The following is a 25935-nucleotide window of genomic DNA, read 5'->3' as shown; positions in this document are numbered from 1 at the left end:
GGCATGTGAGGATTTCACAGTTTGCTTCACCAATTTAAGGAACCTTGGGGTAAGTAATTGATATACAAATTATATTTAAATTTACATTTCTTTAATATACAAAACATGATGCCAGCAGGACAATGTGCCATGCCACACCACAAAAACTGCTCAGGAATGACCTGAGGAACGTGACAAAGGGGCTCCTGCCATTGGGGAGTGATGTTGCCATGAGGGCATTTGCTTAGTCCGCAGTGGTGTTTGGCTGGGTGGTGTCTGTCAAGTAGCATCCACAGGAATGCCAGTACCCCAAGTTTCCCAGGAGAACACTGCATTCTAACAAGATGATCAATGTAATTTACTTCACCTGTCAGTGGTTTTAATGTTTTGGCTGACCGGTGTATATCTCAAAATAATCAGAAATACACTTTCATTGTTCCTCTGAAAGGCTGCAGCTGCTTTAAATGCCTCGACGCTGGCAACAGCCTTGGCCAGTGGCGTTATGTTTTTGGGTTGTCCGTCCGTCTGCCCATATGCCCGTCTGCGCCAGTCTCATGAACATTATATCTCAAAACCCCCTGCCACTTGGCCTCAACAATGAACTGATAAGAATTTGTAGTCAAAGGTCTTGGTCACTGTGACCTTAAAACACACGTTTTAGGCTGGAACTCAAGAATTCATGCTTGCTTATTATGACAAATTTTACAAAAAGAAGTCTAATATAAAACGTTTAAGTCTAATAGGATAAACTGATCAAGTGTTGACATTTTATATCCAAAAGGTCAAAGGTTGACATCACAGTATTTGGCATACAACACTTTACTTGCCATTATTCAACACCATGACTCAAAAAAGGAAGAGGCTGCATTTGGTCAGATACTGAATTGGTGACACTAGTCTTGGGTGTCCACCTTGAAAATGTGCTGATTGTGTAGATCCTCTGTGCTGCCGAGGGGGGGGACGTGTGTGAAGCATCCATGTTTTCACAGACATGGATTTAAACTGTATCTAAACTGTATTACCACATGTAGTTTGCTGCCCTCAAGTGGTTCAGCTTTGCACCATTCCTTTATTTTACTGTAGGAAACATATACATTTAAAAACAAAACAAAATACAGCCTATAAAAAAACCCACTTCATTTACATATTTACATTCTTCACATCCTAAAACACTAATAAGCCACAACAAATACTAAGCGGACAGGGTATGAATAACAGTGCGTTTTGTGGGACATTTGTAGCACCTATAATTTTTTTTACTATTTAAAAATGGCAGTGCTATATCAATCAATCAATCAATCAATCAATTTTATTTATAAAGCCCAATATCACAAATCACAATTTGCCTCACAGGGCTTTACAGCATACGACATCCCTCTGTCCTTATGACCCTCGCAGCGGATAAGGAAAAACTCCCCAAAAAAACCCCTTTAACGGGGAAAAAAAACGGTAGAAACCTCAGGAAGAGCAACTGAGGAGGGATCCCTCTTCCAGGACGGACAGACGTGCAATAGATGTCGTACAGAACAGATCAGCATAATATACTGAATAATCCACAGGTAGTGCTGCATTTCGTGTTAAAAAAGTTTAACAAATAATCTTAAAGTTATACAGTAAAAGGGCTGATTTGACCCTGGAGTGCGACTATTGTTATTTTCAGGAGGAAAAACTTGGAGTAAGAAAAGACAAGTGCAAAAACAAACCTGTCCTCCATTTTAAACACACCAAACAGTCAGTAAAATTAAAATAAAAATAACAAAAAAGCTGATTGACTTATTTTGAGTTTGAAATCTCTCAATATTTTTTTTACAACACACATAGTAGCTGCTGCTGACGAGTCAGCAGTAAAGTACTGTACAATGCCTTGCTTGTTGGTCGAGCCAGCGGTCCAAACCAAACAATGGCGTCTCTTTTCCCCCTCTGCTGCCAGTCCAGGTCCTCCCTACACAGTCCAAGCACTTCCCCGACATTGTGAGGCTGCATGGATCCACAGCAGACCTGCTCGCTTTAATGAGCTCGAGGTGTCAGTCGGTGTCAGGTACGCTGTCCGTTACAGGAAAAGCACGCTTTCCTTGTATTGTCTTAACTTTGCCGGCCCTCATTGCCTCTTTAAAAAATCTAGTTACAGACCTCAGGAAGATCTGCTTCAAGTCTAAAAGCTTTGATTATAATCCTGGCTATATATGGTTATATTTCATGCTAGATAACTTTTATGTACCTCTTTTTTTGTGTCTTTTGAATGTTGTTTTAATAGACGTGACTTAAGGTAGATTCCAGCACATAATTAAACTAATGTATTCTTTTCGAAACAAGCAGCAGGACTCAAGTCTTAAAAACATCTTTTCAAGAGTCTTAAACGCCCTCATTCCTACATTTGATCTGTTTTTATGTCTCAAATATATTTTATTTTGGCTATATTATTCTAAATATGAGGCGTTGGTGCTGACATGACTGTTGAGGGATAGCTCAGCTTCACTGTGGATCTTTCGAATCGTCTTGTTTCAGACCTGACAGGTCGTGACTTGGTGTCATTCGGCTCTCTATTTCATTGGTGTTTCCTCTGCCAAATGACAAGCGGAAAAAACAGTTACACATATACTGTCATATATTGCTGTAACGATAATATTTAGTGACAGGCAAGTGATTGTATCTTACCGTCTGCTTCTCCCTTCCCTTGAGCAGCCCTGCCGTTAGATTCAGCAGCATCTCTTGCTGTATTAAAGATAGGCATGTATGGATATCAGTTTTTTCAACATGATGAAAAGTTAGAAATATAAATACAGAAAACAGACTGAAACTTACAAGACTCTCTCTCGTGCTTCCTCCAGAAGTCTGCAGTGGTGGGCAACATTAACAGAAAATACATGACAGAAGTAGGCTGTTATTGCATCTGTAAAGGTCCAAGCAGTTTGAGTTTTAAGGTCTAAAAAGGTATAAAGGCGTAAATAATTTAAATGACTGACCTGCTTCCCACGGCATGGATGCTGCAGGGGGAAAATCACAGCAGAGAATATGTTAAGAGTCTGCGCTTATCACATTCTGCTTCATATGAACATGAAAGAACTTCACCAAAGCCCAGATATCTACTTATTTTATGGAGGCTCATTCCCACCAGTGTGATGGGAAAAAAAAAAGAGGTTATGTATGTCATTATAATGAGAAACTTTCTCAAAATAATGACAGTATCTAAAAATAATTACTTAGTTTCCAAAATAAAGAGAAGATTTCTCAAATAATAACTTATCTCAAAATAATGAGAAATCTTTTTTCAAGATAATGATTTACTTACTTCAAAATAATGACTTATTTATCTTAAAACATTGAGAAACTTTTTAAAATAATAACATATATCTCAAAACAATGACATACTTTCTCAACATAGTGGGAATCTTTCTTGAAATAATGACTTAGAATCTAAAAATAATTACTTTGGATCTCAAAATAATGAGAAACTTGCTCTCAATAATAACTAATCTAAAAAAGGAATTTTTTTTTTTTTTTTTTTTTTAAATAATGATTTACTTATCGCAAAAATAATGACGTTTTATTCCAAACTAATATGATTTTTTTCTCAGAATAAGGATTTAGCATTTGGAAGTGATAAAAAATTTCTTGAAATATAAACGTATCTCAAAATCAAGATTTACTTATCTCAAAATATTGAGATACTTTCTCAAAATAATGATTTACCTATCTCAAAATGACGACTTATTTATCTTAAAACAATGAGTTACTTTCTCAAAATATTGACTAACTGTCTCGAAATAATGACTTAGAGTCTTAAAATAATTACTTAGTGTCCAAAATAATGATAAACTTTGTCTAAATAATAACCTATACCAAAATAATGAATTACCTATCTCAAACTAATGAGATTTTTTCCCCAAAATAATGAGAAACTTTCTCAAAATAACGACTTAGAATGACACGCTTTCTTGAAATATTAACTTATTTCAAATTCATGATTTAATTACCTCAAAATAATGACTTGGTAATAACGAAAAGCTTATTATTTTGAGGAAGTTTCTAATTGTTATGACTTACGGGATGTTTCTTTTTTCTATTATACTGGCGGAAATGGGCTTCCATATTAATTAGCATTAATTTCACAGTAAACATTCATTCAATCAGGTCTACATTTAACCCTGAGTAAAAGACGTCTGGTGAATAAACCAAAGTCCAGTGTTGTAATGCAGTGTGAGGTAAACAGGAAGTTACTTCAGTTCAATTGTCAGATGCTTTGTTGCCAATCTCTGACCTCCAGTGTTTCTGATGAACTATTTTAAGTCTCTTATAAGCTGATCATGAACAGTCTCTCTCTGCAATGGGCATACAATTTGAGGATTTACACAGTTTTACTCCTCTTTATTAAAATGATGTATAAAGTATTTTCTGTTAAACTTTTTGTAACTTTAAAAGGTTTCTTACATTTTTGGAAGAACCACATTCCTAGAAGAAATCAGACAGAAAGATTAGAACGTCATTTTTCTCTCATCATTATTAGACTAATATAAAATACAGACAAATCACATACGCCTGACGCCTGATGTCATTGCATGCTGATTTCTCACCTGCTTTACATCTGTGAACGGCAACCAGCAGCAGCACAGCTATCAGCAGACTGATGAAGACTGTGACTCCTGTGGAAATGTTCAGTTTTCCTGCAGGTGCTGTTAAACGACAACAGCGGCGACAGCGTTGTACACATCTGAACTCAATGAGACATTTCCTTCAATGTTTTCAGTGTGATGACTTACGATCAGTTGTGACGAACGGGTTGGGGAGTGGGGCGCTGAGCTCCTGACTGACTGGATTCGACAGTTTACATCTGAACTCAGTTACACTTAAACTGGTGGCCTGGAAGTAGAGTGAAACAGTTAGTATAACCAAACATTTATACACACAAATCATATTTACAACCTAGTGTACCAAATGTATGTAAAACTCAGTGTCATCCCCTGTGTGTAAATGTGTTTGAAAAATGGAAACTAAAAAACGAAATTTGACAACATGCGATAATTTGCACCCAAATTTGGAAGTAATTGAATTTTATCTATGCTTTATTTGTTCTACATAATGTCTATGACAACACCAGGTGGTTGAAACTTCTGATTTAAACAAGAAGCGTGCTGATGAACACCTCTGACGAAGATATCTGTGGATACTTATACATCAATTGTAAAAAAAATTGCATGAAGTTCTTCCGTTTTAAAACCTGTCCAATCGATTCAGCGTCCTTTAAAACTTCGAAATCCCATTAAATTAATCAAAGTCAGCTCCGGGGAGTTGAAATATAGCATCTGGTTTAAACAACTATTTTGAATTTGGAAAATGTCAGACATGGATTCAGCATCCTCAATAACCCCCAAAACCACTCCAATACTGTCCACATCGGACAAGCAGTTGCCTACATGGGTGATTATGCTAATACATGCTAATTATCATTAATTATGCAAATTGCCCAACATACACAAGTTAGCATCCGGCAGTTTCTAAATGCTGGGGACCCATTCTGTACATTTCTAACATAAAACTTTGGGGGAACTCAACACTTCCGGGTTCACATTGCTGGCATGTAGATTCTCTGGAAGGCTAGTAGGCTAGCAGCAAGCCCCAAATTCTTATTTTGCTACTTTCCCCTTTGTGTCAGGATACTCCTTGCCAAAGTTCATACTTGTATGACTATTAATGCCATCTTAGTGCCCTAATATTTGCATTTACATCACTTCACCAGAAACATGTCCCAAAAGGGGATTTTGGGTCCCCTGAGACCAAACGGCCCTGAGTAAGAGGTTCTTGTGGGGAGCTGGCCAAAGGTAAAGGCTAACCCCTATATCTTTTTTCTGCAGTAGCGTGTCGCCCCTTCACACACCCACACAAATCAGAGGAGAGATAGGTAAAGTGAAGATATCGATGTCGGTGTTACACTGAATTCTGTGAACTGTCAGAATCTGGGACCCAGCCCCTAAACCCTAACCCTAACCACTGAACAACATACAAAACTGAACAATTTTTAAGGGAGTTCTGATGCAGGGTCACAGAATCTGACAGGTCACAGATTTCAGTGTTACACAAAATCTAACATGCTGACAGATTTAGTTTTGTGATTTTAGCTAAGCGAGTGTGAGCTTCCGACTGATCTGCGATGCTGTTTTGCCCTCGCTCTCTGTAAAGTTTCCTGGAAGTAAAGTAATGTAGCCAGTGGCCCCTGACCTACTTCCTACCATTCATTTTCAGTCAGAATGAACCTTGAAGGAATGAAAATGGAAGGGTTATTTTTGGTTGAACAAACGTTTTATTACTATTGAAAGTAAAAACCATTTTGTTGATGGAAGTATGGGTAAAAAGTCTTGGGTGACTCTTGGGTTTTCCACTTATCGGAAGATCTGCGGTTCGATCCCCAGCTCCTTCAGTACACATGTCGAAGTATCGTTGGGCAAGATACTGAATCCCAAATTGCTCCCGATGGCTGTTCCATCGGTGTGTGAGTGCGAGTGAATGATTACTGAGTAGCAGGTGGCACCTTGTCTGGTAGCCTTAGCCACCATTGTGTGAAAGCGTGTGTGAATGGGTGAGTGTGACACGTAGTGTAAAAGAGCTTTGAGTGGTCGGAAGACTAGAGAAGCGTTATACAAGTGCAGTCCATTTACCATGGTGAACCAGCTTTGAAGGTGACCTATTTTCTTTTGAAGTAACATCGGTGCAGTGGATCTAATCTGTGCTGATGGTTGGAGTGGCTCATGTGGATTTTGAAAAGTAACTGATAAACATTTAAAGAAACTTTAACAAAACTTTATAGTGAAAACACACACTGTCGAACATCATCACACTGTGTGCAGTATAGCATACCTTTGTAATATGTTGCGTCTTAGATGAACCTAAGACCTTGTCATCTGACATCCAGCTGTAGCTGACTGGTTCAGCACCTGTGGTGTCTCCATCACAGCTCAAAATACAGCTGGTCTCATCGTCACAGGATTTTCTAACATCCGGTTTCTGGATGGGAGCTGTTGTTATTGCAGGAAAAAAAAAAAATCCATTAGAGTCATAATAATTCAGAGTCATTTCAGTTTCTCAATGTGATTTCTGTAGTGTAATGTACTGATTTACTGAAGACATATACTGTACCTTTTAGCTGACCTTTAAAAGATATGTGTTGAAGCAATATAATCTGTGCAACTGACAAATTACACACTGGTTTAATATTTCATGTATTCTTATGACACACACACACACACTCATTGAGCACTTAAGCATTGTGGTGGAGAAGTACCTAGGACTCACTGTGAATCATTTCTAAAAATAGCATGAGGATGGGTTCAGAAAACACTGGTGGAAAATTAGGGGAATTAAAGCTTGTCCTGAGAATGACCCTAGTAAGAGGAGGCGGTCTTAGATCTAGGAAGAACATTACTCAGCAGAAATATGACACCATTATGGTGGAGAAAAAGTGACTCAGCAGAGGTGGGATATGTTACGATCAGAGCCAAGTGAGAAGGATTAAGGGAAAGAGATGACTCAGCAGAAATTCTACGATAAAAGAGCGAGCGCAAACAAAGAAATTCCAGCCTTGATCCGGAGCTTGGCTCATTTGGGTTGTGATGTGTTTGTTGCCTGCGAGCACATTAAACTCAGTTGCATCTGATTCTACGTGTCTCCAGAGATTTTTTTGACCTCTGAGTATTTGAGTTTTTGATATCTAATGGAAGACAAAGAAAGTCCGTTTGAGAGGAGAAGAGCGAGGTCGCGAGCTAACTGGCCCGGCTCGGGACCTTGACTTTTTTGCTTCCACATTTCCCAGAATAAACTGTGTGTAATTTCCGCACTTACAGATGATAAAGAGATGAGTTGTAGTCTTGATCATGTTGTTGATTTCTGGTGTGTACAGTCCACTGTCATTTTTAGTCAGTTCTTTGATCGTCAGCTCTCCAGTTGAGATGTTTAGGTCACCACGATCTTTAAAACCAGCATAGAGAGTGTTAGCTTCTCAGCAGAGAGCTTACACCACTGTACACTTCAGCATTAATCAATCAAAACATTTGACTGGAGCACGTTTGTTCCCACATATACCAAAGAAGTGAGCTGAACTCGCTCAGTTTACCTATGAACTGACGATAGCGATCGACCTCGACTCCATCCCACTGGACGGCGATGTTTTGACCATGCTTCCACATGATGTTGGTGATGGGGCCGGCAGTGGTGTCTGACTTGAGGACGACTTCATCGCCCACCTTCTTGTAGACTGAAATCTCTGCAAGGACAACAAGAGGCTCAGTGTGCTGTTTTTCTTGCTTTACTCTGTTTTGGATCATTGTAAATGAAATATCTGTCACCTTGGTCATAAGAAAGTGTTAAGGGTGATTTTCACTATTTTCTGACATTTTACAGACGAATCTGTAAGGTTGGGATCTGACAGTGGGTCTCTCTCTTTTTTATTCTATTCAACTGGCTTCTGTTCCGTTTTTTTATTCTCCTCTTCCATGTTCTCTGTTGCTTGGTTCATTCTTACTTTTCTGTTCTGCTTTTTATTTTCCTAGAAGCACGAATGCTGAATCAGCAAGTTAAATAAAGGTTTTCCAATCCTTTATTTAGCTCATTTAGTCTATTCTACTCACTGCTTAAAGGTGTACAACTGTTCCTCTACTTTACACATTTAGATTCTGGGTCACCCTGCTTCACCATACTCTCTATGCTTTATTCTATTCTATTCTTGTCATGACCCGGGGTTTTTGTTAACATTTTGTAATCCTGTGAACTTTATTCTGGGGTTTTGTGTCTCTGTTCTTCCTTGTTTTATGTTACTCATTCATGTTTAACCAGTTTCCTGTTTTATTTTGTAGATTCTCCCTTCATGTGTCGTGTCTGGTTTTACTTCCTGCCTGTTTTCTGTCACACCTGTCTCGTTAGTCCCTCCCTGTTCCCAGAGTCTTCCCTTCACACCTGTTGTGTATTAGTCTTGTTTTCTGGTTTTCTTGCTCGTCTGGCACCAACAACCATGCCACGTTCAAAGTCACTTTAGTCTAGCAGGAGAAATAGGTTGTAACCTGTTTTTTTTAGGACCCTAATGGTGTCCAGTTAAGAGTTCTTGTTGCCAAAGTCAACTCATGGCCCATTGGGTTTGTTTGGCGGCCATCTTGAATTGATGTTCGTGAGCATTATTCACACTTCATCAGGTACCTGGTCTGATTTGAGGTCTTCCTCACCATCCTGGAATTGACTCATCTTGGTATCATAGACATCATCCATTTAATCACCTTATGACTGACAACAACAACAACAACAACAACAACAGGCAAATGACATATTTTAGGCTCATAACAATATAACTTTTGCTAAGGCTCATAACAATATAACTTTTGCTATTTTGTTTCACAGTTGTTTCCAGCAATAGCCAAATGTAGATAATAAAGTAGCTACATTTGGCTATTGCTGGAAACAACTGTGAAACAAAATAGCAAAAGTTATATTGTTATGAGCCTAAAATATGTCATTTGCCTGTTGTTGTTGTTGTTGTTGTTTTTTAACCAATAAAGAGTGGTTGTAGCATGTCAATGACCTTTCCGTTTGATTAATGGTGTCTAAATTATATGAAAAAGTGGGTTAATTTGTCTTTGTATATTGTCTGGTTCAGGAATTGTAAAATTGGCATTTTTTGCCAATTCAAGATGGCTGCCAAATAAAGCCCAAGGGCCATGAGTTGACCTTGGCAACAAGAAGAATTCTTAACTAGGCACAAAAAGGTCCTAAAAAACAAGTTACAAAAAAAATGCCAAGCAGTTGCATGGGAACCTATTTCTCCTGCTATACTACTTAAATCATCTTTCATATGTTTTGGTTTGAACTTCAGCAGGTCGTCTTGACCAAGACTGTTTCTCAATCTGCGTTCTTCTCTGTACTTGTGTTCTTGTGGACTTGAGAAACGTCATCAGTCTCAGCCCAAGTACTGTTCCAATTCAGAAGTCCACATCTCGCCAAGTACAGTCAAATATCCAAATGTGCATTTTGTCGAGGATACATCAGGTGGTAACCTGTGGACTTGGGACAGCCACGTATCCCATAATGCATTTTGCAGCAACAATGGCAGAGGAAAGGAACCGCAATTATAAGTTACAAGTTTTAAAATACTACAGTTTTGGAATGTAGTTTTGGATTTTTTACGCGAGAATGTAGACATTAAAACTTAAATCACGATAGCGCATACTTTAAAATTTGCTTGGAAGTTCTCAGAGTTTGTTGTCCCACTAACGGGATAGCTATCGCTATGGCTCTGATTTAGCCAAAGTACTAAAGCGTGATATATTATTTAAGGCTCATAACATGTGGGTATATTTATTTAACTTTAACACTGTAGGTTACTAGAGCAATATCTTTGTTCTTCCACCCAAATGTGTTCTTATCGATTGCTCCCATGTCTTCATGGCTGAATGCACTGAGTTGCTGCCACGTGATTGGCTGTTTAGCCATTTGTGTTAATGAGCAGCTGAACAGGTGTACCTAGGTCATTCCAAAATAAAAGTACATGCCAGATTTGACATGATTTACAGGAAGTTATCTCTAAACTTGGATACTAACAGCATCTCTGTGAGCAGTAAATCATCTCTGATATGCTATTTTTGATGTTTTATTAAGGTTTTCCCAGTAGGGACAAGCATACAACATAAATCCTGTTACCGTTCTCTAACATATAAATCTAAACAATTATTTATTTCTCATAATGTTATCTACAGATGGCTGCCTTTCAGAGTACACAGCATGGGCTTTAGCTAGCATTTGTTTTAGTAGCAATAAGCAAATTAGCTTGAAATGGTCAACCCTGTTACCTGTCCAGAGTAACAGGATATGACACGAGTAACAGGGATGACATAAATAAGTGTTTACACCAATTTAACAATTTTAATCTTTAGTCTTTAAAAGTTAACCTCATAAAATTAAAACATTTTCAAAGGTCATCATGTGAGTATTATTCAGCTATCCATACTATTATGAAATTAATTACTTAATTTACTGTGAAAATGAGGCCCTTGATATGTCTGTATGGTCTGGCTGTTCTAAATTTAACTGCTACAAAAACCTTTTTACTATTGGTTACTATGAATGAAATGCTGTTAAATCCTCCTACATTAAAACTTAAAACTAGACTCAGTGTGTTTTAATATGCTAATAACCAATGTCTCAATAACAAAAATTATTTCAAATAATGCATGCATGGAACTGCAATGACAAAAAAAAAAAATTGACCTCTAAGAAATGTAATGTGCATTACGAATTTATCAATGGCAATCCAGTGCAAAACAATACTCAGCAAAGTAAAACTTGTTGCTGTTGTTGTCATTAACTTCAGAAAAAATGTTTAAAATTACTATTAAAATGGACTTTCAGCTCTTGCCATTATAATTTAAACTCCATGCTATTTTGTACTGGGACATTTTTTTTTCAACATTTCTCTGATATATATATATAGACGTGATCACCATGCAAATTTATTTATTTTTATTTATTTATTTATTTCAGTAATATACATGTCAGTTCTATTCCATTGGTAGATTATAATCTATTGTGTTTGAAGTGTCAACTCTCATGCACTTTGTAGATTATTAGCCTGCATTAGTGTAAATGTTCTGTAGTTAACGTTGTATCAACATGTTGGTTTACTGGGTGGGGCCATGTGGAAACCCCAGTACGGCGACACAACCTGCACATATACACACACCATACACATACACATATAACCAAACAACATACAATTTTACACGTCTGAAGACACGCTGACTGTAACTAGGTGTGGTTTTCTTACCAGTGTCTGCGGACACAGCAGCCAGCCGTGTAACACACAGCCACCCGGCTAGCACCATGGCTGCTGTCTCACACGGCCACATCTTCACTCTTCGTCGGTTAAACTCAAAAACGGGAGAAAAACCAAGTTGCTTTCCCAGAGGAGCATGTCACATGACGTTATTCACAAGATAAAAACATCACAAGCTAGCTATGCTAGGTTAAAATAGTGTTAGCGGCTGTTAAGTGTGGAGAAATGGTTGGAAGAGGCTGAAAGTGAAAGTTAAAATGAAACCGCCTCAAGAGACTCTGTAGGCCCGTTTCCACCGCAGGAACTAAGGGATAATTTTACGGGGCCGGGGCCGTTGGTGCGTGTCTCCACCGCAGGAACCACCCCCTAAGGACAGAGTTCCGGATCTTTTACAGGGGCTAAACAAGTCCCTGCCTCGGTGTAGGTACTCAGAACGGCCCCGAAAGACTCCTGGCTGGGGCTTGGGGTTTACTTGATGCTGATTGGATATACTCAAGGAGGGATGTGACGTGAACAGAAAGCTACAAAATAGCCGGCATTTTTAAAACTCAGCAGACGAGGGTTAGCTCGTTCATATAGCTTCCGCCGCCATGTAAAAAAAACTCACTAAATGGCCCGTGAAAAAAATATTCTTTCCAGCGGATATCTTAGTTACAACATGATTGAGCTAGCAAAGCAGTTTTGTGTTGCTATGTGTGGTATTTATTCAGTTATGGGAAATCACGATGTCTGGAAAGCATCAGTAGTGGCTGCAGCTGACAGGGACAGCTCACAACAGCATCTGTTAAAAGCCTCCCGTTGTCGGATACGACATGAAACTACTCCAGTTAGCTCAATCATGTTGTAACTAAGACATCCGCTGGAAAAAATGTTTTTTTCACGGGCCATTTACTGAGTTATTACAGACACCGCTATCGGCTAACAGCTAACAACGTCCCTACGTCGCCCCGGTCAAAATGGTCGCGCAACGATTACGTCACATCCAGAGCCCGTAACTTTACAGGAACCTTCCTCGTACTCCGCTCTCTCAGTGGAGACACGGCGGTTGAGAGAGCCGTGCAAGAGGACGTTCCTGTAGTAGTTCCTGCCCCCCAAATAGTACCGGGAACTTCTTCAGTGGAAACGGGCCTTGTGTGTGTGTGTGTGTGTCCCCGCCTCTGACGGGACATGGATTATAATTACAGTATGGTCATAAATGGGCTTTAAATTGTTAACGTTACATACTCACCATAAATATATCACCAACTAACACACTCACTGATTCAAGTTAGTTACTTCTGGAAAAAGCTATAAAAATAATAGTTTTTAACGAATATTGAGTTAAAATGGCACTTTGCCGCCACCTAGTGTCCAGACTTTGTTACTGCACCCAGAAAATATGAAATGTTCAGTGTGTGGTTTTTAGTTTATTGAATCAATTAAAACAATGAAACAAATGATCAAGGTACAACAATTAATTGATTCAAAAAAGTGGTATCATTATTGCTTTGTTTTATCTTTAACTATTTACGTATTCTTTTATTTTTATAAGGGTGAATATTTTATTTAAAAGATTTACTTCAGTTATTTAATTTAGTGTATTTCTTCCTGCCACATACTTATTTATTTATTTATTTATTTTTTTACAAAGACGTTTTCCCATGGGTTGAAATATGTTTATATATCATACCCTACATAACTGTCCCCACAGGAATATTCTCATTAAGATTCTTTAAATCAAATAATGTGCAAGCCCCGAGTTAACATTTCTTTTCTTTATTTTAAATTTGAGAGTAATGCACTGGCCTAAAATCTTGGCCCTAGCTTGACTTGGCTTTCATAATTCAGATCATAATCTAACTCAGATACCAAAGATATTCACATTTTTGTGTCCTAAACCTGTTTTAACCTCTGCCTGCAACAAGTTCAAGGATGTGGATAAGCTTTTTTAAAACTTAAAATGTATTTAAAACAAACTTGATACAATAAAAAATTTGATCATGTCATTAGAACAATAAAACATGTTGAGGCAGTAAATTACATGTTACAAATTATGTTAAAATAATAATAATGCTAAATTTTATTTGTATAGCACCTTTCAAAATGCAGTTACAAAGTGCTTTACAAAACCAAATAAAAGACAAAGCAATAAAACAAGATAAAAGCAATAAAAATAGCGTAAAAATAACATAGTTCAGAAGTGATTTAAAAGGCTAGACTGAGTTTGCAGCCCTGATCTCCTCAGGCAGGTCAATACAAAGTCGTGGAGCTCTGACTGCGAAGGCTCTGTCACCTCTGTGAATTAATCTAGACCTCGGAACAACAAGAAAATGTGTAGCTGAGGATCTCAGGGCGCAAGCAGGAACATAGGGCAGTGAAAGATCTGTTATATAACTTGGAGCAAGGCTTCTCAGGGCTAAGTCAACAGTAAAATTTTAAAATCATTTCTAAAAGCAACAGGTAACCAGTGTAGAGAAGCCAAGATTGGTGTGATGTGGTCAGAGGGGAGAGGGATTTTTACTGATGCCAGAGAGCAAGGAATTGCAGTCATTTTGTGTCCCATTTAGGTAATTTTGTTTCTCTTTGACAGAATTTTTTGTCTTTTTGGTCATTTTGTGTCTCTTTATGGTTGTTTTGCTCCTTTAGTTGTTATTTTGTGTCTCTTTGCAGTTCCCTTTCAATGTCTTTGTGGTCTTTTTGAGTCTCCTCCTGGTCAGTACGTAGGCCAGGGGGGCCTCTGACAGTTTGGGCCCCTGGGCCTGTGCCTGGAAGGCCCATTCAGTAACTAATCCATGTGTATAAATGCATGTTTGACCTTTGTTTTTATGAAGCAGTTTGTTAGGCTTCATTACTCTTTTTCCTAAGCTGTGATCCAACAAATAACTATCAAAACATGACTCACTAAACCTGCTAAACTGCCTTCATGACATTCACAAGTGGATGTCACAAAACATCTTGCAGCTCAATGCTGACAAGACAAAGAAGTTAGTCATAGGACAAGATAGTGCGAACATTCAACCCTTTGTTTAAACAAACATGTAAATTCAGTAGTTTAATCTGGCTTCCATCTCAGAAATATTTCCAGGATCAGATCATTCCCTCCCAACAAACATCTGGAAACTGTTATTCATGCATCATTCATAAAATGACCCAAAAAGGGCCTGAATCACCTTTAAGAAAAGCAAACTCATCTTAAAGAGACACAAAATGACTACAAAGAGACAAAATGGCAAAACCACCTCACAGTCTGTGTGTCTTGCTCCTCTGTAGGAGCGATGGTGGGACCTTTTGCATGTCTCATAATCCACACACGCTTATACAATAAACATAAATCCAGTGACAAGAACGGTGCTAAACTTCCAGGTGTGAGGCAAATGCTTCTGCGATTGTGTTGGACGTCATCTTGGATCATTCGTCCTGCAACTCCTCCAGGCTGTACAGCTCCAGTGGCTCTATTTGCAGCCACAAACCTCCCTCTGCACGCAGGACGAGCTGGGGGAGACGGCGGACTCCCCCAGAGCTGGTCCCGAGTTCAGGGTTCACCCCCGGGGTCAGGCGAAACCTGAGCAGGGTCAACGCCACGACAACCCGAAGCTCTGCCAGGGCGAATTTCTGACCGATACAGTTCCTGTAAACACATAATGCTTGTCGTTACCAGCATATTCAGAATTATGTCAGATATTACAACGGCAATGAGGACGCAGTACCTGGGGCCTGAGGAGAAGGGGATGAAGGCGTGAGAGGCCTGTCCCTCTTTGTTTGCAGGGTCAAAACGCAGCGGCTGATACTCCTATAAAAAGAGTGGATCACTTAAGTCAAACATGACATAGCTGAGCCAAAGTGAAAAGATTTTTCTTTTTATTTCTTACATGTGGGTTTGTCCAAACAGCAGGGTTGTGGTGTGTCCCATAAATACTGACCAAAGTGATGGCACCTGGGGAGGAGTAACACAAAGACACTATAGTTTTGGGAACACTCTACCTTCAGTGCGACACTGTCTGAAGGTTATCACACTTTCACTTTCTCGTTGAGGCAAAGGGAAATCCCTGAAAATTTTCTTTCACAAATGGAAGTGAAATCATTACTCCCTCTCACCCTTCGGTACTGTCAGATCCCCTGGCAATGCCATGTCCTGGGTGTACCTCCTCGTTACGGCCTGCACAGGAGAGTGCAGCCTCAGAGACTCTCTGATGCACATGGTGGTGAAGGGAAGGCTGGACAGATCCTCCCTTTCGACAAAGATATAACACATTTAAATTATACTAATTTCTGACTTTCAGCTGTACTTAATACTACGATGATCGAACATCCAGTGATTCAGGCTGTGTGTGTTTTCTGACCACTCTATTTCATGCGTATCTCGTCCTTGCAACAGATCCATCACTTCCTGCCTGCATTGCTCCTGATAGTGGTCGTGGCGTGCTAAGTTATACAGCGTCCAGCAAATGGCACTGCCTGTTGTGTCGTGACCTGTGGACAAGGTAGGAGAGTTTGATTCTTTAAATTCTCAAAGCTACATTAATGTTCTGAATGTTGTATGCAGACCCTTTAACCTATCTCACCTGCGAACATGAAGGTGTTGGCCTCAGCCTGTATCTCCTCATCTGTCAGGCCTTGTCCATCCTCATCCTGCAATTATACAGAATTACATCGTCTTCTATCCTTTAAAGCAATTAAACTGTCTTTTTGTCTACATCTTGTGTTTTTCAGTCCTATTTCTTCTTCTCCCCTACCTTTGCCAGCAGTATGATGTCCACGAAATCCTTCTTTCTCTGTGGTGCTGTGGAGAAATCTGTCTCTGTGTTCTTCTGTTGGCTGATCAGGGCTCGTCGCTTCTGGACCACCTCCCTGGTAAACCTGCAAACAAGTTTTACCCAAACATAGAATAGAGTAGACAACAGGAAATTGTTACTATAGAACAGGAATATTATAAGATAAAAATGTATCATCAGACTTAAAAGGTTCTGTATTGTTTGTGCTACTACGTTACATAAAGGTCAGAAGGTCACACCTGTGCACGATGCTTAAGGCCCTTTTGAACCGTTTTCCCTGCTGTGTTTTCCAGTAAATCCAGTCCCAGTGATGGAAAATCTTTTGCCGACGATCTATTACCAGGTCACTCAGCTCCACTATGGCTGACACGTACTCACTGGTTGACCTGGAGAGAGAAAATAATAATAATAATTTTTAAAAAAAATAGAGGATCAAGAGAAGAATATATTTGTGGAACATATTTAAATGTGTGTCCTCACCTCTGACAGTTGCTGTTGTAGCTAAATGCACATTTCAGCAAACTGTCCAGAGTCATCAGAGTGATGTGGTCAAACATCTCTATATTAGTCGTGCCCTTTGCCACCAGGTGGCGCCACTTCTCCTGAAAGACAGAAAAGATATAACAGAGAGCTCAATTTATTTGTCATATGAAGTCATACAAAGTACAGCTCCAGTGAAACACAATCCCTTCAGTTAAATCAATTTGTGCCTTGCAATTTAGACCCCTTTTGCCTATGATCTATTTGCACAACATGATTTTGCCGAGTAGGACATGTTCCTGGGTCAATAATGCAATTAACCAATCACAGCCCTCTCACATCATCAATGTGCAGTTCTTGTGCTTCTTTCCAAATTCCTTTGTGCTTCTTAAAAGCTAAGCTAGTTATCCAAATTGAAGTTAGTACAATTAAACAAAATCATCTGTAACACTGAACAAAAACTTTATAAGCTACTGCAGAGTTAGCGAATCAGTTTGTTAACTAGGTAGGCCATGCTAATGAGTAAGCTTGCCAATAGGATAGAATATTCTAATATATATGTAGGACCATCACTGCCATGTTGACCCTGGATAATCTGTTTGTTGATCCAGAACATCATCATCATCTTTATCCTGCATAATTTGTTTGATCCAGGGACATCATTGCCACGTTGATCCTGGACTACTTGTTGTGTTGATCTTGACCATCATAGGCTGCTATGTTGATGTTGACATGAACAAATTATCCAGAGTTAGCGTGATGATGATGGTCTTGGATAAACCTAACTAAATCTATCAAGGATCAACATCTTGCTTACGTATTAGCATAGGCTACCTACTTAGCAACTTGCTAGCCCTTTAGTAGCTTAAAAGCTTTTTGTTTAATGTTACTGAGGATTTTTGTTTAACTGTTCAAACGTCAATTTGGAAACCTTAGCTCTGAAGAAGCAAAAAGGAATTGTGAAAGAAGCCCAAGAGCAGCACACTGATGATGTAAGAGGGCTGTGATTGGTTGACTGCAATGTTGGTCCAGGAACGCCATATTGGATTTTGATCCAGGAGCATGTCCTACTTGGCAAAATCACATCCTATACATAGATTAAGCTACCCAGCAGTATATAAAGTCATTGAGATAAAATCCACCTTTGCCAGCTGCAACATTAAAGTGATGAACACATTAATGATACTAATGACACTTTAAGTTTATTTCGACATTAATACTTGTAAATTTTTACCTAAGTAAGACTGTGGATGCAGGACATATATTTTATAAATGACAGCAGTTGTTTGCATGTATCTGTACACTACTGTGTGTCTTACGTGCATAGTGTTAGTTGAGGTGTTAAACCTGGCGACGTAGCTCTTCAGAATATCAAAATGAAAAGCTGGGGTCAGCAGCCGTCTCTTACGAGACCACTCCTCCCCGTCGCTTAGCAACAGGCTCTGTCCTGGGACACAAGACAGAGAAGGTTTGACTGTGGAGTGTAATCAATACTTGCTACACAGTACACACACAGTGATTGCAATCACAGTCATTTGACTTTATTGTTGCTAATTCAGCAACATGAGCTATTTGACTCACCAAGCCACGGACGCAGATGGCCATAGATGAGTTCATCTTTCACAGTAATGCTTGCTGGGTTGAGGGAAGGAGTGAGGATGTAATGGAGAGAGAAAAGAACAATACAAATGAAGCTTTAGTTGCCATGGCGCTTTCATTGGTGTGGAAAAAGGTTTACAGTGATTATACACTACCAGGTGCCGTTAGTAGAGGTTTGATGAAGTCGGGGTGGAAGAGTCTGACCAGGTGATAGAAAGGGCCGATGAACCAGCTGCAACAGTGTGTGTATATTTGCACCAAGTCATCCACCTGCAGGAGACCTTCCTCTGTGCACTGCATCTGAGCCACAAACGAATATTAAATTAAACTAAACAATACACAGAAGTTTAATTGAACTCTATCTTTTTAAATTAAAGAAACAAGTGAGTTTTGGTTCGTTTGCTGAATTACACAAGAGGAAACTTCACAACACTAGGCACATGTTGTATCACACTGAGAAAGCTACAGCTACATTTCCAGATTCTCATTTCAGCAATTACCAAGTATTACAATAATGACACAGCATTTAAAGGAAACAGATGAGGTGAATGTCATTACAAATAAGGCTATAAATGCATGTGAGCAGGTGTGTTTTACCGCCTTGGTTGGTGTATCCTACCTTGCCCAGGTGGCCTAAAAGCCAGGAGTTTGCATGTGGCTTCCTGAAGCAGGACAGCCTGTGTGTGTACCAGGCGTGTCGCGCCAGCAGCCTCAGCATCCAGACTGCAAACACAGCTCCCAGTCCTGCACAGGCCACAAGCAGGACCTGACAGAGGCCCGTCCAGCTGAGGACATGAGAGATGACACCCCAGAGGAGAGACATCCTGGGACAGAGACAGAGAGGGATGAGTATCCAGAGGTTGCTTGATACTTGCCCTCTTCTGACAGCGGCTGTGTTCACAATGAGAAGTTACTAATGTGGAAACATGCAGAAAGTGTTCCTCCCAGTTATTTCAACAGGGATAGCTGCTGTAACCACTGTGAGAGACAACACTTCCTTTGTCTGCTACACTAACCACTAACTGTATCATGTTGATGAAGATAAAAGCATTGTTAATCAGAGAAATGTCATTTTTCTTACAAGAATTTGTAATATGGATCAAATAAAGTTGTTGGAAAAGAAAAGCAGCCCTCTAGAAACCATGTTTCTCCTTCTTGCTGAAAAATGTTATTAATTTAGTTTATATTATAAGAATAATACCCAGTTTTCTCTTATTATTAGTATCTTTATTGCTGTCAAAGTTGTTGACATTATGTTGATCTAGGCACTCTTCACTGAAAAAACGAAAAAACACAAAGACATAGACTGCGACTACAACCTTTGCTCTGATGGGAGTAATTGAAACGTCAGTGTTTATATAGTTATTGTTTTATTTATCAGCTTTTGTACATCAAGATTAATTTCTGCAATGGCCAAATATTTCTTATTTCCTGCCTGCGAATTTAATTAAACGACTTGTCCGACTTCTCTTTACTGGAGAGTAAGGTTTTACGAGGAGCTCCTGAAGGCCACACTGATTGGCACCGGTGCACGTGAGCAGACAAACAGGCTCCGATTAAACACCGAAGTTACACTTAAAACTAGTTTGGAAATCTTTTTCCAAACCGTTTTTGGACTCCTGCAGGCAGCCTGAAATATAAAACAGGCGACACTGTCCGTGTTTCCAGTTGTACTGTCAATACCTGTCAGTTTCAGGTGAGTTTTCATCAAACATTTGTGTCCTAACGGTGAGAGGGAAAACGCGACACAGCTAGCTTACTTTAATTAGCTAACGTTACGTAGGCGCCATGTTTACTGTAGTTCAAGTAGTCTATTAATTATGAAATATTTACACAACGACGGAAAATTATGTGAAAAAATAAGTTATTTGCTTGTTTTATCCGATACCAAAGACACCCATGTTGTAAAGCTATAAAATAGAAAAAAAAACTGCCAGTGTTTTTTTTTTTTTTTTTTTTAAATTGATTAGCAGTTCTCGAAAATTGTCTCAAGTTATTTTTTTCAGTGGATCCTTCGACTAATTTTAGCACTAAAGATGAATAGAGTGCTTATACCTCTTCAGGCTGCTATTTATCAATATATAATTTATTATGTTTAGACACTTGTAAAAGAATATCCCAATAAGCCTGAACAAGTAGTACTAATTATTTTTCATCAGTGGCCCCATCGCCACATCCCTGCCAGGACCTTTCATACTGCAACAGCTTACACATCTTAATATTAAATTATTATTTTTTTTAATTATTATTCTATTATTCTTCATTTCTCCTTTACTTTTTTTTTTATCATTAATATTTTTTGAACTTTTTGCTTTTTTAAGACATAAACAGTGTCACAGAGTGTTAATAAAAACAAAACAAAACACATTAACCAACCTCTCAAATGACCTCGGATGATTTCCCTCATATAGGTCAGCTAATGTTAATGCTAATTAATTTCTCCTTTACTATTACTACCAAGCTGTTATATTTTTGTTCTTTCAAAAATGTATTGTCAATATTTTTATTACTATTTTTTTTTTTTTTTTAATCATACACATACACACATGGGTGCAATATTTAACAGATTACACCAAATTTAAGTGCTACTGCAAGATATTTTTAGTATTGTTATGACTGTCATTGGTGGCTTTTTATGTTCTGTGTCAACCTGTGTACATCACCTTGTTTTCTTTGTCTGTACTTGGATTATAAGTGCTATATCATAGGCAATTGGACTTGTTGGAGTTTCTTTAGAAAATGTTTTTCACATGTAAGCTGCATTTTTAAGCAGAAATATCAAGTTTCTGATTCACATTCTTCTGTTTGCATGTTTCTGGTTTACAGCTTGAAATGAATGAGAGTGCAGAAGGGCACAACAGGTGTGCCAACGAAAACGGATCTCTTCTTGCCTCCAGCTCCCCTCTTACGTCTGTCAGCCACAGCTCCACCCAAACATGGCTGCCAGTTGAATCACCTCTGCAGCCTCCATGGATGAATGGTCATCAGATGAGGCAGGACCAGGACACTCAGGACCATTATGTTGACATGCAGCCCAGTCCTCAGTCCCATTTCTATGAGGAACTCTACTGTGCTGGCCGGACCTCCAACACTCTGGTCCCTCTGGCCAGCGCTCTCCTGACCTCCCCTGGGCCGCAGGTTGATGTGCTGAAACAAGGTTACCTGGGGAAGCAGGAGTGGAACCACAGAAAATATTTTGTCCTGAGAGCAGGAAGTCACACTGGGCTGAGCCGTCTCGAATGGTACAAGAGCCGGGAGACGTTCACAGCGATGGAGAAGTCTGCTGGTAAAGCTGCGCTGTTTGGATCAAGCAAGCAAGGGTTAGTAAAAGTAACTTCAACAACTTAAAGGTTTTAAAGTGTTTTCACATCAATGCATGCCACCAGCCAAATGCGCATACCTTATGTTATCAGTCTTTGTTCTCTTTTATACACCCAAGTAACTTGTTTGAGGTCCTGAATACATCCATAGCTTCACCTAATAAATTGGAATACTACTGCTACTACTACTTTTTGAGTTACCTTTGACCCCAACCTCCTATCAGTCCTACAAGGTAGTTTTTAAGCGTGCAAATAAATCTTAAGATCCCGCCAGCTGCAGCTTACTCTAAAGCAGTGGCCATTGGCTTTAGAGTTTTGGCGAATGGCTGTCTATAAGGTAACGAAAACATTTAAAATGCTATTAAATTAAATCCTTCCCCACAGGGTGATTTACCTGAGGTGCTGCATCAGTGTGAGCCGGAGTGGCAGTTCCAGGAAAGGCCACACGGTGGCGCTATATGTCAAGGATCAGACCATGGTGCTAGTGGCAGAGGACCAGCAGGAGCAAGAAGAGTGGTACCTGGCTCTTAAGAAACTGATGGAGGAGGAGCAGAGGGATGAAGAGCATGGAGGGTTATATGGAGATGATGACGGGTACTGCACTCTGCCCCCTGCTGCTTTCTTCAAAGAGGTCAGACCAGACTTTTATTGGATTTTTTTTCCTGCCTTACAAAAGTCGACATACACAAAAAAAGTCGACCCTGTCTTGTCATACTGCAAGAATATTGTTATCACAAAAATACCCTGAATTATCATGATATTACTGGTGATGCTGGTGCTGTGCAGTATTACTGTTAGTCAGTAAAATTCTGTAACCTTGAATGATTCTTTTCTCGCTGTGACATAGCATCTGGTGTTTCCCATGTTTTCCCCCAAGTTATAGCAAAGAGGGAAAAGGGGATATTACACCACTGTGGAAATGTTACATATGATATCTTCAAGTATCACTAGCTCTTTATTGGATAAATATCTCTGTCTGATCTTCACCTGTTCCCTTCACCTTTGTCTAAGGTGTGGCCCGTCACGGTGAAGCCCAGAAGTCTGGGCTATTCCAAGTCTCTGGCGGGGGAGAGCCGGCTCTGCCTCACAGCTACGTCTCTCATCTTGGTCAGAGTGGCAGCATTCCGTGCTTTGCCATCGGTTACAATACCTTTGCTAAGTGTTCGGCGCTTTGGCCACTTGGATGGTTTGTTCTTTTTGGAGCTTGGCAGGTCAGCACCAAACGGTCCTGGAGAGATCTGGATGGAAGCAAGAGATCAAGGTAATTCAGAATAAAAAAATGTGCTTATTAAATTAATTTCTGCCTTACCATAGGGCAGTGACCCCTCATCCTTATGTCTGCTCTGTACAGGAAACACAGCAGTAGCTCAGCACATTCATGAAGTGGTTCGTGAGACAATCAGGGCACAGCGAGTGCTTCCTAACTTCAGCTGGTCACCCACCTCCAGCCACAGTCAGCTTCAAACCCTTCTGGCTTCAAAAGGCAGCAGACCCAAATACAGAGACAAGCAGGTGAATGTGAGACCGCTTGGTTCTCGCCTGGCCCCCCGAAACCCTGAAATCCAGACAAGTCCAACTAAACATCACGGAGATCCCTTCAAACCACACAAAGCAGAGCCTGAACCCTCTCTGAGCTCCACCTCACACCTCAGCCCTGTCAGATCCCGTCACAGCTACATGGCTGAGACCGGCAGCTACATGAAGATGAAGATGGACCGTCATCTCCCAGTGAATAAGCTCCCAGCTGTGGTGACAGGGGACCTCCGCAGTGCTGGGATAGAGGGCTGCAAACCGGGTGAGGAAGGGCCGGAGTACATGATGATGTCGCCACTGGTGAGCCACAGCTCGTCTGTGCTGCCTCAGGATGAATATGTGGTCATGGCGAGCCCACAGAAACACAACAAGCCAGCTTACCCTTTCCTTCGCACGTCATTCAGTAGGTAGGTGTAACCTGGAAACAAAATTACTGTCAATTCTCAAATAGGCCGCAGAGACAACGAGGCCTTTATTTGAGACTTTATTTCTAATGTTCTCTGTTTGAATGCACTTTTAAAATACAACTTTTTGTCCTTGGCAGCTCCACCTCTGACAGCGACTCTCCTCTGCAGCTGCCACATCACCAGACCAGTGAACACCGTCAGCCACACTGGCTGGCGACCTCACTCCAAGCGCCAAAAGCAGATGCTGGCCAATCACAGATGAGCACCAGCTGCTATACCCGACCACAGGAAGATGTCTGGCAGGTGCAGACGTCAGCCGAGCAGAGACAACTCCCAGCACAGACCGGGGCCACTTCGTCTCCTGTGAGGAGTGTTGATGGATCTGGCGTGGTGACTCCATTTGTCCCACGTGCACCAGGCTACACCAGGGCAGTTCAGGCTAGTCTGCACTCCGGTACAGGCAGCACCAGTCGACTCCAAGCTGCGTCAGATCAATCTGTGAGAAGAAACCGGCTGTGTTTGTTTCTGCCTTCTTGTCTGCAAACTAAGCACAGATCCTGAGTGTTTGTTGAGATATTACATCTGGTGCAGCAGGGCACAAAAATTAAAACTTCAAGTTGATGAAAGAGTTATTGAATCAAGTAATTCAGTGTGACTGGATCACTTGCATGTTGCCCACTTGTTATGGCAGTGCTCATGCACAGAGACACTGGGGCTTTAAAGGTTCGATTGAATATTATAGTATATGTTTGAGAAAATGAAGTTGTCTGACAATATTAGTGTCTGTGAATGCACTCAGTGTTTGACCTCAGTTTTCCTCTTTTTGTCAATGCTTTTTTTGTTCTCTTTTGGAGTGGATTAATGAAGCTTTGGGTTTTGCACAGCACTTGAAGACGCTCCACTGTTATATGAAAGAATTCAAAGAATAAAGTTCCATGAATGCACATTTTTCTCTCGCCGTCTATTGACAATATTCATGAGTTCACACAGCTCAGTGTAAGACTTGAATGTTCTTGTTTACTATATTTTTTTGACATACTATACTATATTTTTTTGACAAAACACTATTTTTTTTGACATTATACTGTGGTATTTTTTTTGACATACTATACTACGATATAATATTTTGATATGCTATACTATGACATTTTTTTGACATACTATGATTTTTTTCATGATTTTTTCGTAATTTTTGACGACATGCTCTACTATGTTTTTTCATGATTTTGGACAACAGAATCAGGAGAAAATCAGGAGAATCTTCTTTGATGACTACGTGGCCTGCTGTGTCAAACTGCGAGCTCTCACAGGTAGGAGATACAGACAGGATGTGTGTTTGACAGAAATGACCTGACACGTTCAGTGAACAGCCACTCGTGTTCAGATGCATGCTTTAAATGTGGGCTGACAGACAGTGGAATTGCATTAAGGTTTGTTCCACCTGTAATCCCTGTTACTATCTCTGAAGTGCTGTGACAATGTGCTTTGCTCAGCACATAAATCTGTGTGACAAGGTTTTATCAAGTAAGCTTTATTGAAATGGTGATAGTTTACTCCTCATGTTGCAGACAACTTCAGATGGAGTGATACCATGCATCAGGGATCGGTCAGCTTTCAGTATGATGATGTAAGTTCTGATTTCTCTTTGGAGCGCCCACTCCATCGGGAGTTTGCAGTTTGTGGCTGGACCTTGAAGATGTTTTAGTTTTTATCAAAGTGTATGAGGGGACTGTATTAAAATTATTTAGGTGGGGAAAACTTATGTTTCACTTTTTAAAAGAGCAGGAGCCTTCCCATGGACCCTGCCCTTATTTATTAACATTTATCATTATTGCTGTGGTTGGTAACTTTTATAGAAATAATAGTCATATTTGCCGAAACTGTCTGTATATCCACACAGTGTTACATAAGACAGATGATATGTGAAAAAGAATCATGTTCCTCCTCCTCCTTGTAGTGAAGTGTTTCTCAACAGGGGCGTCACCACTCCCCAGGGGCCCCACAGACATTGTTGGGGCGTTGGTGTGGGTCTGCTTTTCTGCAGTTTAGTTCCACATGCTCAT

General features: G+C 39.9%; 3 protein-coding genes across 3 annotated transcripts; 1 reads left to right on the top strand and 2 right to left on the bottom strand.

Moving 5' to 3' along the window:
- Positions 1–1530: 1530 nt before the first annotated feature.
- LOC126401744 (uncharacterized) lies at positions 1531–12269 on the bottom strand. The gene is made up of 11 exons (XM_050063221.1): positions 11774–12269; positions 8081–8230; positions 7810–7935; positions 6829–6986; positions 4737–4836; positions 4551–4649; positions 4408–4428; positions 2943–2963; positions 2782–2811; positions 2635–2691; positions 1531–2539 (listed from the first exon to the last, which is right to left on the bottom strand). The coding sequence occupies exons 1-11, from the start codon at positions 11853–11855 to the stop codon at positions 2520–2522; spliced, it is 864 nt and encodes a 287-aa protein (XP_049919178.1). The 5' UTR covers positions 11856–12269; the 3' UTR covers positions 1531–2519.
- Positions 12270–13534: 1265 nt separating this feature from the next.
- LOC126401739 (cytochrome P450 4F3) lies at positions 13535–19690 on the bottom strand. Its single transcript, XM_050063216.1, has 13 exons — positions 19232–19690; positions 18768–18912; positions 18595–18648; positions 18333–18460; positions 17014–17135; positions 16773–16919; positions 16495–16618; positions 16324–16390; positions 16102–16231; positions 15857–15990; positions 15631–15695; positions 15469–15551; positions 13535–15389 (listed from the first exon to the last, which is right to left on the bottom strand). Exons 1-13 carry the CDS (start codon positions 19433–19435, stop codon positions 15170–15172), a joined length of 1623 nt encoding a protein of 540 aa, XP_049919173.1. The 5' UTR covers positions 19436–19690; the 3' UTR covers positions 13535–15169.
- A 486-nt stretch (positions 19691–20176) lies between these two features.
- Positions 20177–24797, top strand: LOC126401737 (insulin receptor substrate 2-B-like). Its single transcript, XM_050063213.1, has 6 exons — positions 20177–20308; positions 21439–21932; positions 22317–22563; positions 22944–23193; positions 23284–23872; positions 24010–24797. Exons 2-6 carry the CDS (start codon positions 21445–21447, stop codon positions 24431–24433), a joined length of 1998 nt encoding a protein of 665 aa, XP_049919170.1. The 5' UTR covers positions 20177–20308; positions 21439–21444; the 3' UTR covers positions 24434–24797.
- Positions 24798–25935: the final 1138 nt, after the last annotated feature.

This window comes from Epinephelus moara, chromosome 15, assembly GCF_006386435.1.
Source record: "Epinephelus moara isolate mb chromosome 15, YSFRI_EMoa_1.0, whole genome shotgun sequence".
Lineage (NCBI taxonomy): Eukaryota > Metazoa > Chordata > Actinopteri > Perciformes > Serranidae > Epinephelus > Epinephelus moara.
This window is presented reverse-complemented; position numbering and strand designations above follow the sequence as displayed.